Source organism: Cupressus sempervirens, chromosome 4 (genome assembly GCF_028749045.1).
Source record: "Cupressus sempervirens isolate cs-2001-9-10 chromosome 4, ASM2874904v1, whole genome shotgun sequence".
In the NCBI taxonomy this organism is placed as follows: domain Eukaryota; kingdom Viridiplantae; phylum Streptophyta; class Pinopsida; order Cupressales; family Cupressaceae; genus Cupressus; species Cupressus sempervirens.
This window is the reverse complement of record NC_143121.1, coordinates 675,267,388-675,288,178: the sequence shown is the minus strand read 5'-3', so window position 1 is coordinate 675,288,178 and position 20,791 is coordinate 675,267,388. Positions and strand designations below refer to the sequence as shown.

The following is a 20,791-nucleotide window of genomic DNA, read 5'->3' as shown; positions in this document are numbered from 1 at the left end:
TTTACAGTTTTCCAAAATAGACACATCTTGATCATTCATGCAATAAGAATCACGATAAGTATTCCAAGGGACAGAACCACTCAACATATATTTTGGGGATATTTCAATATTTACCCAAATAAAAATAATTTGTACCGAGTACAAATAATGATACAGGTGTTATAAGGAAGCTATTATCAATAATTCCAGACTCAAATAGCCTTATAAATGCTTCTAAGTGAGACCTGAAAAAAACTTACTGTTAGATATCTGACTTGATTCAGCTGTCTCTCCAAATAATTTGAGTACCACACTTTGGCGTCAGAAACAAAGAAGCATTAGATGAATCCATGTTTCTAACTTTACTTGCAAAATCGAGAACTAGGTTTCTACCATTGGTACTCAGTAAGTTGTATGCATTCAAGAATTTTTAAATAAAAGCAGTGTTTCAATTACTTTTGGCATTTACTTGCATGGATTGATCCAATATTTACCATACCCTCCACACAACTGGAAGGATCAAATTTCAAATGAGGATTGGATGGAAAAACAAATAGCTGCATACTAGCTGGATTAGGATGGAAACTAGCCACATACCGACTAGCAGTAAGAATAACCTGCGGTAACTGCTGCAGGCCTGATGTAAGTGGAACAAGCTTGTAAAACAATATATGGCTAGCATAAGGCAAAACTGAAATTGTATCACAATGGGCTCCAGATAGTAGGAAGCTCTGGGAGTCAACTGATGAGAATTTAATTTCCTGCAGATAAGCAGTCTCATTTTTTATGTTCAGAGATAGGGTGAAGGGTACTCCTAGTAAAGCATGAGAAGGGCACTGGACACTGATGATTAATGGTGCCTTCTCCACACATATAGGTGAAAGTTTTACTTTTGTTAAGCTCACTGAGGGCAAGCTAAAAAATGAAGGCTGAGACTGAGAATCACCCTTAAGCTGATCACAAGAAAAAGATTGGATGGATTCCGTATCCCTTTTCCATCTCACATAAATAGTTCCCACACAAAGTGATGAAGACATAATCAAGGGACATATGGAAAATATTTGTTTGAATGTTTCATCTGGCATTAACAAGCGAGAAAGATCAGGTCCTGTTGAGCTGTCACAACTTTCCATATTTCCTGTTGCAATATCCTTAAACCCACCATAAACTACATTTGTTGTCCGTACGGAGCATGAACTACCATCCTCCTCTTCAACACTTATCGATACCAATCTTAGAGGAAGATCAGAGGAATTTTTCACTGTTACCATAAGTACACTGGTTTCATTCAAAGCCAATGAAATGGGTGGAACAGATTCCTTTTTCCTTTGAATATTTGTCAGTAGTAAAGAGTCTCTTCGGAAAGGTGTCATATAACGGTGATTTATGCCAATAGCAGTTATACCCTCTATCTGTAAGCTTCTGTGCACATGGGTCTTTTGAGAAGCGTCTTCTTTTCCATTCTGAGAAACAGAGTAGTATCCTAGAGAAACAAACAATGTCACCGACTTTGGTTTGTGCCAACGTATGTATAACTGAGTTGACCAGGAGTTGCCTACATCTACATATGGAAGACAGAGAAGACCTGAGCAACTCTGAGAATTTCCCTCAGTTCCTGTTGCTCTTTCTAAATTATCTATATTGTTTGAGTCCATCAGAAGCTCTACATGATAAGACTGCACAGATGAGGAGGAAGCCTCCCGTGGACTCACCATTATACCTGATTTTGAATCAACAATATTAATCTTTAACTCCCCAGCATGGATAGGATGCCCTTTAGAATTCACAATAATGGAGACTGGGAACATCTCCCCAACAAATCCGGGCCCCGATGCACTTAAAACAACATCCACTAAAGGTTCTGGCTCTTCTACTTGAATAACCTTCTGTCCGAAGAAAGAAAGATTCATTTCTCTCATAGGAAGCATCTCCAGTCTATCTTCAAATTTCCAAAGTGGCAAATCTTCTCTAGATGCCGGACTTTCAGCTCTGCAACAGATGGTTGAATGAGGTCCTAAACGTGCAATTACTGACACACATTCCAATTTCCCACTTTGACCTGCAAAATCATATGATTATCAATACTAGAAGTAGTAAAAATCAGTTTGTCGTGTTAGAATATTTGGATATGTGATCAAAATATTTCGCAACCCGAAACTCACTAGAGAAAAGGGAGATGAACAGACTGGGGAAATTTGTTTACCTGCATTAACATTAAATGATAATCTCTTCCACTTATTTGGCTGTAACTCCAAGTCTGCCACTGTTAGGATTCTAAGCTGCTGAGCTCTGGAAGGGTCTGCCATGGCTCGTCTATTTTCACTGTGAACAAGGAAATTACAAGAAACTTGATTGAATTGAATTTCCAACTCATCTATTTCAACTGGTAAGGGTAAATGAGTTAGTAATGATATAGTAAAGAAGGCTGTGCTCCCTGGTTTTGCAACGTGCTCATGAAATGCAACACAACCCAAAAGAACTGCTCTCAGAGGACTGACGAGATCAATTTCTAGGAAAATAGGCTTGTCCTCTGTCACAAAAAGGGCACCATCTCCTTCCTGAGCCAATGAAAGAGGGGCTTCTCCTCGCAAGATTCCAATAACCTCTTCATATATATTGACCCTTCGTAAATATGAAAGTGGACCTGCTGGCACATGTTCATCTTGAGAAGTAAGGCCATCCACCTCAGGACCAGATAATATAGGTAAAGCTGCCATCTCAAGAGAATACTCAACATACTCTTTCAACAAATGCAGTTTTCTTGTACATTCCTTCAAGTAACCTAGACTTTCCCAGAGCAATGCTACCCAGGCCTCTTGTCTGTACAATCCTGCAACAGAATCAAAGAGTCTCTTGGCATTTCCATACTCCCCTGCAGAGAAATATTCATGGCCCATCTCACTTCCAACATGGTAAACCATTCTGCTAGCATTAACCATCTTATGCTCCTCATAAGCTTTCATAAGTAGATCAATCACAGCATGCGAATGATTAAACAACTTTTGCTCCACAATGACATGCCCCAAATATTCTGTTTCAGTAAGACTAGAGTGTACATGATGGCAAGTGAATCAGTAATACTTAGTACTTTGGCATCCAAAAATAGTGGACAGTAAAACACAATACATAGTGAATAATAGTCATTTATAAGTTAAAAAAATCACCTTTGAACACAAAACTTGCCAGCATCCTCATAGAATTGTGGATATTGTCCAACATAAAGAGGTGTGTCTAATTCTTGTGAGGATCTTTGAAACACATCTGTGGCTTGATTTTCAGAGGCTTCAAACTTGTCTAGAGCAAACTTGAAGGTTCTTCTTCTCTCTCTCATAAAATGTGCTGCTAACTGAAGTAGCCACAGGATTAAGTCAGAGGCTTCAATGTTGGATGCAAATAGACCGATGAAAAGCAACTAAAAGTGCAATGTAGTCAAGAGCAATGAAATTTGAAATTTCAAAGAGCTAAAATGAAATCATAAGCAGTGAGAAAACAGTAATGATCAAAGAATGTACTTCTTCCCTAAAAATTATTGTCTTGCAAAAGTGTTTTATTACATTGTTACCAAACCTGATAATAGTACCCCGGTTGTTGTTCCCACTTTGTAACAGGTGATTCAGGAATGCCCGATAAAGGGCCTGTAACTGTGGAAGCTCCAAGTGAACTCGCTTTAAGTAACTCAGCAAATACAAGGTATTGTCTGCTGACCCATTCCCAGTGAAGAAATGCAGCTTCTTGTGACCCCACCAATCTTCCATACAAAGTCATATGCTGCCTGAACCATTTTATTGCTTCTATTCCTTTTCCACCATGCAACAGTAATGTTGACACTTTGAAGTATACCTGCTCTGCCACAGCTTTGATTTCAACCAATCGTTGGATTGGATGCAATTCAGCTGGGTTATTTATCAACTGCCATTACAATTAGCAGTTAATACATTTACACTAGTTTTATTACTTTAATAAAATATGGATGCAAAAGATTTTATTGGATACCAACATTGAGATTTTGAATTGTATTGACATTGTCATCATATGTGCAAAAATATAACAGATAAATCACTATTTTCAAAGCTGGATACACATTCGTGACTGTAGTGTCCACTAAATTGCACAGGAAAAAGACAATCCAGGGAAAGCATTAGATGACAAGACAAATCAAGAATGCTGATCTGCCAATTCCCCATCTTCTACTTGGTTTATTGACCACATAGAATGATGCTCTACATTGAAGGCATAATGCATTCAATGCACAAGTGAGCATCTTGTTTTAATTCATGTCCAAGTTAAAAGGCAGATCCAGAGAGGAGAAATGAAGTGGAAAATCACTGTAGAGTAGTTGCAATCCAATACTACAATAGTGTCTAGCCAATTATTGTTGTGGGAAATAAAATTTTAATGCTACCAAACAGCAATAAATCCTTAACTACTGCCCATTCATGTCTCAAGGTTTAATGCATTTTTACAGTGCCCAATTAGGTGAATTATTATCATCTATTGCTCCTTCCAACTAATTAGATTGTTTATAAAATTAATTGTTCATCTTACAGGTTCCTCCTTTTCTTTTTAATTTTAAGCAAGTGGGTAAAATAACAACCCATTTATGGTACTTTCCCTTGCATCAACTTTAGAATACCCTTAGCGCATTTGATCAGAAAGTTACCATCTTTGCTCATTTAGCACCTTATTGATCAACACTGACTTTGCTATGCCCTTTCTGTATGTAGAAATATTTTTGTTGCAACATTATCTTTAATGCAGGTCAAAGCAGTCCCCAGCATAACTAGACACATTTTAATACCTTAGATTTGCATTATTCCTTTCTCCCATTGCTTATATTTTTTGCTTTCCTGACTAGCTATGATTCCTTCACTGTAGAATTGACATTTTTATTTGCTACTTATAAATAACATGAGTTTCTACAGGTAATTAAAGTGCACGTCAGATAGATGTCCTTGAGACTCTCTATGTGAGTTTTGTCTACCACTTTATGTATTCTGTCAACCCACAAACTGCTCACTCACTTGTCAAATAAGGATTGTTCCATGTCTGACTGTGCGTAGTTTCAAGGTAGATTCAAATTTTCAAAAAAGAATTGCTCATACTGCTAAAAACTTTGTCAGTGTCTCAATCACACAAATACAAGAACTTTATGTCTAGATCCTTGGTTGATGTTCTTGTATTGTGGTCTCTTGCATCCCATATGGCATATGCCATAGTTGGAAAACTCAGCAAGTTGTAAGATTTGCAGGTTAGTTTTGAAACCAGTATTCACAGAGTAAGCAAGGTGTGGTAGTAAGACTCAGTGAGTCCATGAATGCAACTTGCACAGGTAACCCAATGTGGCAAAAATGGCACCAAAATTGTAGGATAATCACTGAAAAAAGCAATTTACTGGCATTTCTCTTGTACAAACTGGAACTAAAACTGCACAGTGTTTTGCTTTTTAGTAAATTATAATACTGCTGCACACCATGAAGGTCTAAGTGGTTTCAAAGGGCTTTATTTGGGCTTGGTGGCAGGGCCTCCACCCCTCCAAACCATCTTGTACTACAATAGGGAACAATTAAGGAGCACTGTCCACAAACTCTTGCCAAACTCATTTGATACATTTTTGTAGCTATATTTTTCATAAGTTTGTTTCATTCAGAAATTTGACTACTTTTTTTTCAGTTGCCAGGTTTCGCAAAGACCGAGTTTGTAATTATTTAGTAGACTGTTATTCATTACAAAATCCAAGAATCAAGACACGCTACAACATATAGAAGGTCAAGTCTCCAGTTCTGTGTTGCTGCCCAGATCGTCCACTTTAACAACCAGTTTCGAAGTTACAGAATTGTGTACTTTCTAACCATCTCTGAGTCTATGGTTTACCTGTTCTCATCTGTAATCGGCATGACAAATTTTCAAAGTATCTTGCAGTTTAGGATAAAGGGTACATTTTTTAGCCTTCCAATATTTCTTGTGCCCTGGATGCTCCGGTCTGAAGTGATATTTCAAAGTAAAAATTACAGATTGGAATATGGGTCCTCCCAAGTTTTGAATCCTTAAGATTTCTTGATAGGTTTAGGAGCCCCTATCTTTTGCTTCAGATTATAGGTGCCTTAAATTTCCAATGGATAAAAATGAGCATATGTCCAGTTTTCAACACACCACAAGCTATGGTCTCTGACTGAGTTGACAAGATTAATGGCATAAGAAGTACTCGTATCTCAAAAGTGAAGACCTATCTCCATAAGACTTAATTGTTATACTCTATGTAAAGAAAATAGGTAATGCCACTTTCATGGATCACCTTATATTTGCCCCAATTCACAAATCCAAAACGAAAAAAAGAATAAAATATAGTTAGAGATATAATCCTTGCCCAAGAATAACATGAGAAAGGCCTCTTTGGAAACCTCCAACCAGATTAGACAATAGTGTAGGTATAGTAGAGAGATGAAAATTCTGGATTTGATTGTGTGACATATTTTTGCATCAATGTTTTGAGTCACGCTCAGTGATCCATCATCAAGATGAGAAGAGCTAGAGGAGATAAACAAGGCCAACGTGCAACAAGTAACATGCACTGTAAAACCCAATTTGCATGGAAAGAGGTTATTTTAAATATGTAAATGGGTTTCCAAACCCTGATTTTCACCGTAAGTCTACATTTTAAACATAATCTTCCTCTCCATTTGGGCGTCCAAGTTATTGCAGCATGTTTTTTGCAAAAGCAAGACATTTTAAACATGCAATGGCCTCTCTAAACCCTGATTTTGCCTTGGATTGGGAGTTATGCACTTGCACTGCATATTTTAAACATGCAATTCATTCTCCAAACCCCGATTTGGGCATTTGAAGGAAAATGAGGCATGTAAGAGGGCTGGGAAAGCACATTTTGAATCATGACTTCCATCTTGTATGTCCAAAGCACTTGCTGCTTAGAAACTAGGAATTGCCTTGGATTGGGAGTTATGCACTTGCACTGCATATTTTAAACATGCAATTCATTCTCCAAACCCCGATTTGGGCATTTGAAGGAAAATGAGGCATGGAAGAGGGCTGGGAAAGCACGTTTTGAATCATGACTTCCATCTTGTATCTCCAAAGCACTTGCTGCTTAGAAACTGGGAAGGGGGAGGATTTGGTGGAAGCATTTACATTATTTATGTACATGTGTTAACATCTCTAAACCCCGATTTGCTCTTGAAGAGACATTTTCAAACATGCAAATCACTTAGAGAAGCGTGCTCTGCACTTAGCAGGGCATTTGCAAACACATCTGCATCATTCAACATATGCATTTGCACTTGGAAACCACGATTTAGTGCTGGAGTTTGAATTTTCCAAAAGCATTTGATTTTACATGCAAACACATTTCCAAAACCTGATTTTGAAGAGAAGAGTGTCATTTCAATTTCTTCTTGCTCCAAGTTTTACTCTTTGCTCTCCTAGTAAGTGTAACATTTGGGTTTTGTTTGCATTTCTTGATCATTTTTGCTTATTTATTGCATTTTTTTGCTATTTGTTTTCCTTTTGTTTAAATGAAGCCCTAGATTTTTGTTCCAAGTTATCAATTTGTGTCAAAGAAAGAGATATGTTTTTCTTTTCTTTGTTTTGTAAATACTTTGTGTGCTTGTTTTTGTTTAATTTTTGGTTTGTTTGTGAAGAAAATGACAAAAGTTCTCCCAAAGAATGCAAGTATCCATTCACATTTCCAGCGTTCATATTCATTCCATCTCCAAGTTTGCCCAACTCCATATTTCCCAAATATGTATCAGACTTTAAAAGCCCGATTACACATTTACACAAGTTGAAAATGATGATTTTTCACCACATGTAAATGCATTTCTAAATCCCGATTTTGGGGAAAACTCTCATTTTTAAACATGAAGTTTCCTATCCACATGTTTTCAAACTACATCTACTTGTATTCTTAGCCAAAGAGCCACTTTTTGCCATATACAATCTGCTTGGAAAAAGACAATTTTGGCCATTATTGTCGTTATTGCCCAAAATACAAGCGGCTCCAATCATTTCCAAGCTTCCAAAGCATTCAATAAGTATCTAAATCATACCTAGAACACTTATCCTCCATGGATTTGCCATCATTATTCAAATCTTGAAACCCTCATGGATTCAATCCCAGTAAAAGATGTTTTCACCCTTTGGAATTCTCATGTTGCAGCGAACTCTTCAAGTCAAGATATGTCAGAATTTCTTCAAATAATTGAGACGTTATGTCAAGAAAGTATGCCTCACATCAAAAGAAGCAATAATTCATTAGGTCTCCACTTTCCCAGTGGCTTCCCTTGAACTAAGTTCGTGTGGGAATGTGCCAAGCATTTTGATCCAAAGGGGAAAAAAAATAGTTAAAAATGTTGTAGGGAAAGTTTGTCCTAAGTTTACATTTGGACATCATTGAGAAGGTTTTCAAAGTGTTGGAAACTCCAGAATGTGCAAATCTGACAAAGGAGAATTCACGACAACTATGGAATGAGAAAAGCTTGATTACATCAAGTTTTCATATGACAATTGGCAACTCATCAAAGACTATCAGAGGCTATCAAAAGATGCAACGCCATGGTCATCAAGGTGAATGGAGTGGCACAAAATACAAGAACTCGGAAACCCCTAATCCTGTGATCATCCGCTATTGCATTACGAAGTACAAGGCCATTGCCAATAATCTATAGGATTGATTCATTTAGAATCAACAGATTCAACATTTTCTCCAAGTGTATTTTCAGCTTTGTAGATTCAAAAGATAAGTTGTGTGTAATCTATTTGCATGTAACCCGATTACACACACCTTCAATCATGTAATCCAATAAATCTACTTTCTTAGTTTGACTGAATCAAGGTGGTTAAGTTCCTTCCACATTTTTCTCAATTTTTCTCTCTCCTTTGGCTATATAGAGGAGTGTCCTTCATTGCAAATAATAAAATAATCATTTTTTATATGCAAGAGAGCTCTACCAAACTTGTGCAAGCATAACTGTGATTGTGTGGTACGAATTTGAAACAAAAGTGAATAAAAAGAAGCAACTGGATTAGAAGCTTTGACTAGAAGCAGTTGTGGTAGAAAAAATTGGAACTTGTGACTGCAATTTGTGTCTACTACCTTTAATTCATGTTATTCTTGTATGTTTATTAAAGAAAAGTGAGTACAAGAAACAATTGGAGCCGAACCTTTGACTGGGAGCGATTGTGGTGGTATAGACTAAAAGCTTTGGCTGTGGCTTATATTATCGTCTTGCATTCATGCAATGTGTTAGAATTAAGTTACTTTCATATCTTTGAACTAAAATAGCTTATAGGATTATCGTGTAGAAATCATCTACTTCTAGAAGTATGTGCACCCCAATGGTAGAGATTTACCTTCAAAAGAATTGCATAGAGGCATGTAACCTTCATGGCTGTTCTTATAGATTAGAAAAGCTAGATATAGATCTAAGCCGGTGCACTTTCAATCAGCCTTTGAGTTGGTGTTTAGTATCGGTATCATTGTTTCCAACTATTAGATAGAAGTGCAGTTAAAGAGATCAAGCTTACTCATTGCCCACTCCACAAGTAAGTGGATTTCTTTCTTGAAACAAGAGGAAAGAATATCGGTAACACCCTTATAAATATCTCTTAACTTCTTGCTTACCTTGAGTTGATCCAAGGAACGGTGAGAATGGGGAGCCTTACCTTTAAGGTAGGAGAGACTATGCCTCAAGTTGTGGCTGGTAACCCTATTATGCGACTGAATCTGCATAAACTATCAGTTACAAAATATTCACCCGACAGGTAGCATACACTAATACATATGTTGAAGCACTATGGACTAATGGCTGATGAACCGGCTATTACAATTTTTATTTACGCGGTTTTTGTCACCATGGATGTTTGCTTCAAGCTTTGGGTATTCAAGGATCTTCAACAATTGTCTCCTACATTTCATGAGATGAAACAGCACCAACATCAAGTTGGCATTTTTGGAAGCTAATATGGAGACTATAATCTTCGTAGTGCTTCTGTGATTGTGAAGCGATGCAACCATCTGAGATACCAGTTGATACAGGACGATACATAATTGCTGTTGGTAGTGATGGGATTGTTGCCCTTGTTGTATGATAAACACAGAGTTCAATGAAAAAGGTTGTTTCTGAAGAAAGGTGTGTCGGTTGGCAGACTTGTCACAATAAACCACTTATAACTCACTTTTTTTTGAACTGGTACTTCCTGGAGATGCTGAACTTCAAACCAAAAGACATTATTGTTGGACAGGACAGCAACAGGCTCGGATTTGAAGCCACATTTTTTCCAGGTGCTGCAAATCTACTGTTATGTTATTATTTTGTTGATGAATGTCAGCTGCCGATTTTGAAGATACTGTTGATCGTCCATTCTGTTTGGGTATTATTACATTGCATTGAAGAATCATAATCCCATTGATGAATACCTGGTCTATTAAGTGTTTATTTATTGGGTTGAAGATTTATACTCCGTTATTAATGACTATATTGTTGAAAAAGAAAACCAGTCATTGCATCCATAACTCAAAAGTGTGGGTAGACATTAAGACTCCAAATCATCCATATACAATCAAACAAACAATCAGAACAACTGGTGACAAAATATCAGTTAAAGGCCTAAGTAATTCACAATTCTGCTGACCAATAATTGTTGCTGCTGATACAATCTTCACATATCTTAAAGAGTCTAATAGCCAAGACTCTTCCAAGAGTCCACACCTCTTGTGCTGAGTAATGTTAAAAGTATAAACGATATTTGAGATCATTTGAGTGATGTGAAGAGGACATTCTATTAGTAAGGGGACTATTTGATTAATAACATCAAAATAAGTCATCAATTGACAGATTTAAAGATTAATTATTATCAAATATATTGCGAAGATGCACAAATGCCATAAAAATGTATTTTAAAAAGAGGGGATCTCTTAGACATGTCTCCTAAGATACATCTTTCAGGTGAGGACAAGTTTATAAAGGAGGTGCACATATAGCATGAAAGGTAAATTGGATTGATATGGAATATATGTGACACATGTATAAAGGATACATGCATGGATATATGATAGAAAACTTTTACGTAAGACACTCAGATCATAAGATGGAGCTTATGCATCTCTATAACAAGTATGTACAGTATTAAACATACATGCTCATTAGTAGTTATTATTTCTAGGTTAGGAAGAAGAACAGAAATGCAATAAGGGAGAGACCTGTATAAATCCATCCAATCCATCATTCCCAAGACAGGGTAGGGATCAAAAACCGCAAGCGCCTTGCAGACGATTCTAAGAAAGGCTTACGGACTTGGGATCTATAAAAGCCTTGAGGGAAACTGTTCAGTTTGGTGTCTAAGTAACCTATTGCATCTCAATATTCTCATATACGGGAACAATAACCAGGATAGCATGGTCTGTTCAATTCACATATAATTTATTACTAATTTACCTACAGGGGTAGTCTGCAGAGAGATAACAGAGGTGTATTCAGGGAGAGGCTGGTGTAAATCCAGCCAATCGGTTACACCCAAGATAATGTAAGGATTGGCGACCCTGAGCGCCTTGCAGGCATGTCCCAAGAAAGGCTTAAGGGTTTGGATTTGTAAACTTTGAGGAAAATTGTTGAGTTTGGTGCCTAAGCAATCTATGTATATCCTAAGTATTCTTCATGACAAAAAATAATAATAAGAGCAAAACAAAACAAGCATCCCGCTAAGTATGTCACCTCATGTGGATGCTTAACACCTGCCAAGGAGGCCAAGGGGGGCCAAAGTTCAGCTCTTGTGCTTAGTATGGGTTTGGCTTGGAGTAATTTATCATGACTCACATTTTCTTTGAAACTTATATATACACGTATGTACTAATGATCACTTGTTGTTGTAGGATTCTATTGAAGAAGTAAATTTTGTAAATCTTTCTCTTCATCCTAGCTCACTGTAAATTGAAAATTTTAAAGCATTGATCAAGAATGCATGCATTATGCTTCTACATCGCATCCACTTTGTGTCTTCATGCATTGATAAGTCTTCTTCATGTTTTCATGCACTTACATGTTTATTTTGTGTATGCTTTGTGTTTCCATGTATTAAGATGTATACTCCATAAATCCCTTATGTTTTCTTGCATCCAATTATATGCTTTGTATGTGGTCTCTAGAAGAAAAATTATTATTAATCTTTTTTGTGCTTGAGAACAAGCAAAATTTGAGAGGGAGGATTGTGATATCCCCCTCAAAATAAGATCTATATAATCAAAATATTAATTAATAATTAATTATAAATAATTATAATTATAATTTATAACTAATAATATAAAATAATAATATAATATTAGCAATTATATTAATTATAATCATGTTATATTATCACATGATAATAATATTAAAGTAGGGAAATAAATCAAGTGATAATTAAATATTATTCTATAAAATAATAAAATATAATTTTAAGATAAATGATTAATTGATCAAAATCCATAAACTGCATTAATATTAATAACAATAACAAAATAATTTCATTATTTATAAATAATAAATAATAATATAATAAATCAATCAAATGAAAAGACACATCATTTCTGATTACAAAGTAGATAAAGGAATACTAAACCTTAAAAATGGACATTCAAAAATAGAGAGGAAAATACATGAAACTAGTCTGGAAAGGTTCAATCCAGAAATATAAGTTAAATAATGTAAGGTCCCGACAAGGGACATTACATTAACATGGAACTTGAGCAATGGAGAAAAGGCCCTAATTTGGTCCAATTCTTGGGGAGGATATAGTGCTCTAGGTAAGGTAGCTAATATGGAGACAGCAAAGGATGTGCTTAAATCAAAATTGGGTAGGTTGGTTAGGAACTATATATAGACCCAAAAGAAGGAGAAAATGTCCAAAGGTTGGAAATGGAAGTCCCTAGATTCCATGGATATCCCCAACCCAGAGAAAAACATTTTGTATAAAGTGTTAAAGGAAAGGAAATTGTCCATCAATTTGGGTAAGGACTGCCTTGTCTAACACAAATCGAAAAATGGGGATTATAGCCCAAAAGATGGTTACAACTATTTGTAAACCTCTACCCTACTTGTTTTACGCTGGGACAAGCTTTGTCTTCCTAAGGCAGGCCTATTCTCTTGGTTTTCCCTCCACAATAAGATTCTTACTGAAGATGGATTTTTAAAATGGGTTCTATGGGGCCCTAGTAGATGCCCATTCTGAGCAAATGCAGAAGAAGATGGGGATCATCTCCTCCTCAATTGTAATTATCAAGGTTGCATGAGTACTCATACCCACACCCCTGGTACTCATACCCACATACCCAACTACTGGGTACACGTATCCCAAGTACTGGGTACTCAATGGAGAGCATCATAGCTAAGGACTTTGATTAAGATTTCTGAAAAAAAAAAAATCGATTTTTTGTTTGTGTATCAGCTTGTTTATCAAGCTTAATTCAATACCTAATTGGTTTGAAACTTTGAGACAATATTGATCAACAATAAACTTTATCACTGTTCAAGTCAGAAGTTAATCATTTGAAATATGTCATTGTCATATGATTTATGATCTTCTTGTTCATGTTTAAAGTCTTCTTTCTTTGTTATGCATCTAAACATTATCATATATTATTATTACAAACATACAGCAAATTTGAAACTGAAAATAATACATTACATTTGCAAATTTTATCACTGTTCTTGTTTTCAAAAACCATTGTCATGACTCATTTTCAGATTTTCTATAAATATAAAAGTATTATTAAAAATAAAGTTTAACATACACGAGTACTTCCGTCCCCTATTATGAAAAATAGTTGTACCCATACCTTGAGTACCCCAAGTACCCCCATCCCTGTGCAACCTTGGTAATTATGCATCTCATTGTTGGTCATGAATTTGTAATAAGTTAGATTGGAGCTCAATCATTCCTAAATCCATCCTCAGTATGTTTCAAGTTTGGCCTATATTAAAACAATGATGCCTTTGAAGAGGTATATGGAAGATAGTTCACTTAATTTATGGTCATATTGGAACTAAGGAATGAACGTAATAGACGAATGTTTCAGAACAAGAAAATGAAATGGCAACAATTAGTTATTACGAACTAACTGGAAAATATTTGCTTGTTATTAACAAAGACCGAAAGGTCATTACATACAAAAGAATGGAACAATATTTCCTTAGGAACATTGTAAAGAATAGAAACCTTCTATTCTAGCTGAAAGAAAGCTAAAAGAGCTACAGCTAACTAAATACTAGAAACATTCTAATATTTACAATAGTTTACAAATAGATTACCATTAACTAATAATAGACAATTATCTATTATCGTAATACCCTCCCTGAATGGTTAATCTATCTACAACACCAAGCTGTCTTCTGAATTTGACAAACTTATCAGGACCAAGAGGCTTGGTGAGAACGTCTGTAGTCTAATCTGTGCTAGGAACATACTGCAAAACTATTGTCCCGTACAATGAACATCCACATGCTTGGTTTGTTAATGGAAGACTAGATTTCATGCTAATTTGATAACGCTTTTGTTATCAACAAACAAAGTAGTTAGTCCTGCTGGTGACATCTGCATATCTGCAAGCCTCTGACGAAGCCAAACAGTGTCATATCCTACCTTAACAATCCCTCTGTAATCAACCTTGGTAGAGGGGAGAGAAATTGTCTGTTGCTTCTTATTGGTCAATGTGACTGCACCGGATCCTAAACTGAACACACATCCAAAAGTTGACTTCAAAGCCTACCCAATCTGAATTTGCGAACCCACTAAGTCTAGGATTAGAACTTCGAGAATATAGAATCCATAATTTGAAATGCCCTTCACATAACAAAGCACATGTCTTGTTGTCATCCAATGATCAGCCTTAGGAGTTGTCATAAAGCGGGAGATGTAGCTGACTGTGAAGCTGATGTCAGGCCAAGTAGCAAAGAGGTAGATGAGGCTGTCTACTAGTTGCCTGTATGTAGTATCATCAATGGAAAGAGAATAAGACTTGGCTAATAACTTGAGACCTTTCTCCATAGGGGTAGATGTAGGCTTGCAATCTAGGATACAGAATTTGTCCAACAGAGCCCTAGCATATTTGGACTGAGAGATGAATATACTAGAAGACTGTTACCAAACCTCAACACCTAGGCAATAATGCATGAGCCAAAGGTCAGTCATATCAAAAGACTGCCATAAATTCTGTTCGATTCCTTGAATCAAAGATGTCGAGCTGCCAATGATGATCAAATCATCCACATAAATAACTAAAAGGATGATGTCACTATCAATAGTCTTGATGTGCAAATTTCAGTCTAAAGAATTCCTCTTGAAGCCTTGATCGCTGAGGTACTTATCAATTTTTATGTACCATCCCTGAGGGGCCTACTTCAAGCCATAGAGAGATTTTACCAATCTGAGAACCTGATGGTCTTTACTAGCAACCTTGAAAGCAGGAGGCTACGTCATGTAGACCCCTTCATAGAGATCAACATTCAGAAAAGCACTCTTGACGTCCATCTGATGGACCTTCCAGCCAAACTGTGCTACCATGGCTAGGACTAATCTAATGGTGCTCATCTTGCAGTAAGAGCAAAGGTCTTCTCATAATCAATGCCCTAACGCTGAGAAAAGCCCTTCACAACTAAACGAAGTTTGTACTCATCCAAAGTTTTATTTTATTTTGTAAACCCATTTGCAGCCAATGGGTTTCTTCCCTACTAGAAGATCAGAAAGGACCCAAGTGTTATTCTTCAACAAGCTCTGGTGTTCAAATGTCATTACCTATTGCCACTCTAGAATTTCTTTAGCCTCGAAATATGTTTGAGGTTCAATCACACTTTGAATGTTGGCCATTAGAAAAAAGTTGATAGACTATGTAGGTTTGCTCTTTTTCCAAGCAATTTTCCCATCAATGAGCTCATCATCACAAAGATCAACAAGTGTCTTAGCCCACCACTTAGGTCGGAGAGGAGAACGACCTACATTAGTATTAGGACATGCTTGGTGATCAAGTTCCTCATTAAAAGAATTTGGATCAAACTCAAGTGAAGCATCTACAAAGCGAGGTGATCCTACAGGAGAAACTGGAGGTGTCTGTACAGGGATCACTGGTATAATCGGAGCTTCAAGAGCTACTGGAGCCCTCCTATCAGGTGGACCTAATGGAAGCCTAACTCCCAAATCATGGGCCTTCATAGGTTGGTCTGTTGGATCAAGAATAGAAGAAACAGGCATGAATGGTCCTCATTACTCATCAAAGACTACATTATGACTGTAGATGAGACGAGATGTCTCAACATCGATCAGGCGGTAGGCTTTGTGAAGACTACTGTATCTAGCAAGCATGAGTTTCTGACTCTTGGCATCCAACTTGGTGCGTGATGCATCAAGGATCCAAACAAAAGCAACGGAGCCAAAAACCTTCAGGGGACTGATTCTGGGCTTGCGACCTGACCATGTCTCTTCCGAAGTTTTACCTTTGACTGCCACTGTGGGTGACCGGCTCAAAAGATACACTGCAGTGTTTTGATTGCTTTTGGCCAAAACTTCTTCAGAACATGTTTGTGTTCGAGCATGGATGGAGCCATCTCAATGATTGTTCTGTTTCAACATTCAACGACACTATTATGTTGTGGTGTGTGGGGTGTTGTTTATTGGCATTTGATGCCATGAGTATCTAAGAAGATAGAGAAAACATTAGAACAAAATTCCCCCCCGTTGTCTAATCTAAGAGTAATAATAGATTTTCTGCACTCTTTTTCAACTAAAGGTTTAAACTAGTGAAATACAAGAAATGCATCTGATTTCTTTTTAAGGAAATACACCCACATTTTTCTATTGAAATCATCAACAGACAACAAAAATACTTGGACCTGAGAACACGAGTGGCCATAGGGTCGCAGATATCAACATGAACAAGCTGAAGTACTTGAGACGCTTGCCATGAATCGCCACTTGTGAAATGTGTACAATGTTGCTTCCCAGCCTAGCATGCATCAGAAACTCCAAGTTGTTGAGTCTGAATCTCTGGCAATCCAAGAACAAGCTCATCCCGAGCAAGCTGTGAGAGATAATGCACATTTAAGTGCCCATATCACTGATGCCAAAGTGTGCTAACAAAAGACCGCCGAGCAGCCATAGCTAAGTCCCGAGAATCACTAGAATCACTAAGTCTGAAAAGACAATGATCCTCAAGACCCACGGCAAAAGTAGATTGAGTCGCCCGATCAATGATGGTACACTGATGTGAACTTAAGGTGACATCCAATTATGGAGAGTGTCGCAACAACTGACTAATTGAGAGAAGATTTAGTTCCATCCTTGGAATGTAGTACACATCAAGGAATATGAGATTCCTCCCAGTAGACTGAATCTAAATGTTGCCTTCGCCGACAATAGCATACTATTCTCCACCACCAAAAATAATAGAATTGGAATAAGGCTGGTAGTCACTAAACTAGTCTGCGGTGAGTGATATGACGAGAGGCACCTGAATCAATGTATCAAGTAGACAACTTGACATGATCTACAGGTCTTTTCGCCATGACAGCATAAAAGGTAGATTATGTCTACTTAATGTGCTTTGCACTATTTGCTTTGGGCCGCGAACCTAATTGCTTAGATTTTGAGCATTTCTAACATTCAAACTTCATGTGACTAAACTTGTGGCAATAGTTACATTGAATGTTCTTTCGGGAGCCATCTGATGTTGGAGCAAAAGACTTCTGCTGAGACGGCTATTGCAACTTGCTTTATCCTTCTGAAAGCATTTAGCAGCAAAGGCTTGCTCTGTGGAGCTAGAGCTGGAGCTGCTACCGAACTATTGTTTCCACCCATCTTGCTAAAGCAAAAGTGTGCAAAGATCAGTAAACTTCATATCAACACCAGAAGACGTGATGTTAAGAGTCTCAATGAAATGTTCATAGGACTTTGGTCAATGCTGAAGAGTGATAACTACAATATCCTCTTCTTCCATCTTACAACCGATGGCAAGCAACTAATCACGGATTTCCTGGATCTTATTCAGATGTGCCTGGAGCGAGGTTCGCTCATCCATGACAATAGTAAACGGAGTGTTCTTCAAAAGGAAAGCTTTGTTTTTGTCACAAAGTCTCATGAAGACCTTTGAGATGTGTCCAGATCTCGGCAGATGTCTTGCCGGGTGGAATCTGAGAGAGCTGATCGTCAGCCACCAATAACTTGAGAAGCATCATTGCCTCCCGATCATTCAGATCCCATGTATCCTGATCAGGACCAGGAGCAGTCGGGCGCTTCATAACACCCAGAACAAGTTGATCAATGCTCTGATATTCAAAAATTGCGATGATCCACTACTTCCAAATGTCATAATTTCAACCATTGAATTTAGAGTTGTGCTTGAGTAGAATGTTTGTTAGAGATGTCATGGCACGTTTTCCAATGAAAAGACGTGAAAATCTATGAAGGCATGTTCTTCGAGGCCCAAAAATGGAAGACCCAGAAAATTTGGAGACCCAACAAAGAGCTCAAAAAATGCAGAAGGAATATGTTGTTAGTTTCTAAATCCATTGGCTTGAAAATTGAGGCACAAAAATCGAGGCACCCAAAAAAATCGACGACAACCTAGTTGAGCTCTCAAAATACCCACCAAGAATCTAAAATCAAAATAATTTTTTGAGCTTAGAAATTAGGATTTCTATGAAAACCTTAGTCGGTTGCAAAACGAGCTCCAATCAATGGTGGATTTGGATGAAATTTGTAGCATAAGTCAACCAAGAAACAGGCGGATTTGAAAGGTGACAAAGGTTGTGTGAAGGGCGTAATTTTATTTGGGTAAAAACCAAAGAAATGCAGAGTCGTGAGCTCCCTTGTACTACCAAAAAACGGCGCCAAAGTTCGGCACACACAAGAATAGACACCAATTTGTCACACACATGAACAAACACAATTTGGAAAAAATTGCTTAGGGGCAGAGATTAGATGTGATTTTGCCAGTCGTGAGTAGGAGAAAATCGCACGAGATGCAATCACATGGTCGAAACTTTGCATCAACGAACCACGAACCAAGGATCATTTGATTTGCAAACAAATTTGGTGATTTGTTTCTTTGAAAACCCTAGCTGAATCTATTACAGGTGCAATTTTTTATTACAAATCTTCAAGATTCAAATAGATAATACGAAAAACAGAAACCGTAGACGGGTTTTTTTGTTATAGAGCATAAATAATTTCAAAAAATCTTAACAAATAATTTCAATAGAAATTATAAATTTTTCGAAAAAATTTGAAGCATTGACTCTGATACCATATTACGGACTAATTGGAAATATTTGCTTGTTATTAACATAGACTAAGAGGTCATTATATACAAATGAATGAAACAATGTTTTCTTAGGAAACGATCGTAAAGAAAAGAAACCTTCTATTCTAGCTAAAAAAAAGCTTAAAATGCTACAGCTAACTAAAGCTAACTAAATATTAGAAACATTCCAATGTTTACAATAGTTTACAAAAAGATTACCATTAACTAATAATAGACGATTATCTATTATCGTAATATTAGTAAACGAAATGGAGGCTTCTACAATTGAAACACTTAATAGAACCCTAAAATATTCTTGCAAAATTTTAGAGATGAGCTATTAGGATGAGAAAATGAGAGGAAGATGGCCTAGATTGAAGATCTCTCCTTTTATAGGTAGAAGAAACATTAATAAATAGTTGAGGGATGCATGCCACTAGAAGTACCTCAAACTCAACTTTGATGGTGCCTCTAGAGGCAACTTAGGCATGGCAAGAATTGGGTGTTGTTTCTATTGAATTTCAAGTAATGCTCGTTAGCTAATAGGCAAACTATCAGATTTGTTGCCTTCCCAACCATAGATGATAAAGCAGATTGTATACTTTCCATTCTATGTATCTTCGAGAGAGGAAGATTAATCTTCCTTTATACCAATCAAATGGGATACATGAAGGGAGACTACCCTTATAAAGTTTAGGCCCCCAATTACTTAACTATTAACATAATAAAGTTGGTCCCCACAAAATAATATAATGATTATTGTACTACTATATTATTGTATATAATTATATAATTACAATATAATCACATAATATAATAATATAATAATTATATTAACGATATAATTATTTTATTATTAATCACAATAATCAGCATAATTATTGAATCACAAAAATTATATTATCATAACCTTTATGATATCTACATCGACTAGAAGGATTCTAACCATAGCTACAATAACATTAACACTTCCTCTTAGCTAGGGAGGAATCCTTCTCGATAACTTTTGGTTCATCCTCTCGACGCTAACATCAACACTCCCTCTTTAGCTAGAGAGGATCTTCTATTGAACAACTAGGTCACATAGACCACCATAGTTGCTTCCAGAGGAAGGGTCCACCATGGCTACTACCAAATTTTGGAAACGATTGTCATCTTAACATAACATTCACCATAGTTACTCCTAGAGGGTGAACAAGAACAATCATGGAATATCTTTCGTGACATCCATCATATCTACTTGCAAAGGGTGGATTCATCATGCACCTCAAAGAAAGGTCTTACACCTCAATCTTCTCGAAGAGAAGAGTGAATTACCACAATTCCTACTCGTAGAGAGTGGTTCCACCATACCTACTTACAGAGGGTGGGCAATGAGAGATTACACCTTAGACTTCTTTCAAAGAAGAATGCATCAACACCTTGCCTACTCACAAAGGATGGCTCCACCATACCTACTCGCAGAGAAGAATGCATTACCACCTTGCTTACTCGCAAAGGGTGGTTCCACCATACCTACTTGGAGAGGGTGGGCAA

At 36.9% G+C, this 20,791-nt stretch overlaps 1 protein-coding gene across 2 annotated transcripts in view; it reads right to left on the bottom strand.

Annotated features, from left to right (window-relative positions):
* The window catches only part of LOC149563062 (trafficking protein particle complex subunit-like protein), a 67,716-nt gene continuing 46,925 nt past the window's right edge, over positions 1–20,791 (bottom strand). For both annotated transcript variants that reach the window (XM_089826477.1, XM_089826478.1), the window contains exons 6-9: positions 3,547–3,888; positions 3,144–3,325; positions 2,183–3,024; positions 1–2,038 (exon numbers count right to left, since the gene is read on the bottom strand). In XM_089826477.1, coding sequence (XP_089682603.1) covers positions 432–2,038; positions 2,183–3,024; positions 3,144–3,325; positions 3,547–3,888 — 2,973 coding nt within the window. In that variant the 3' untranslated portion in view covers positions 1–431. The remainder of the gene's footprint in view (positions 2,039–2,182; positions 3,025–3,143; positions 3,326–3,546; positions 3,889–20,791) is intronic.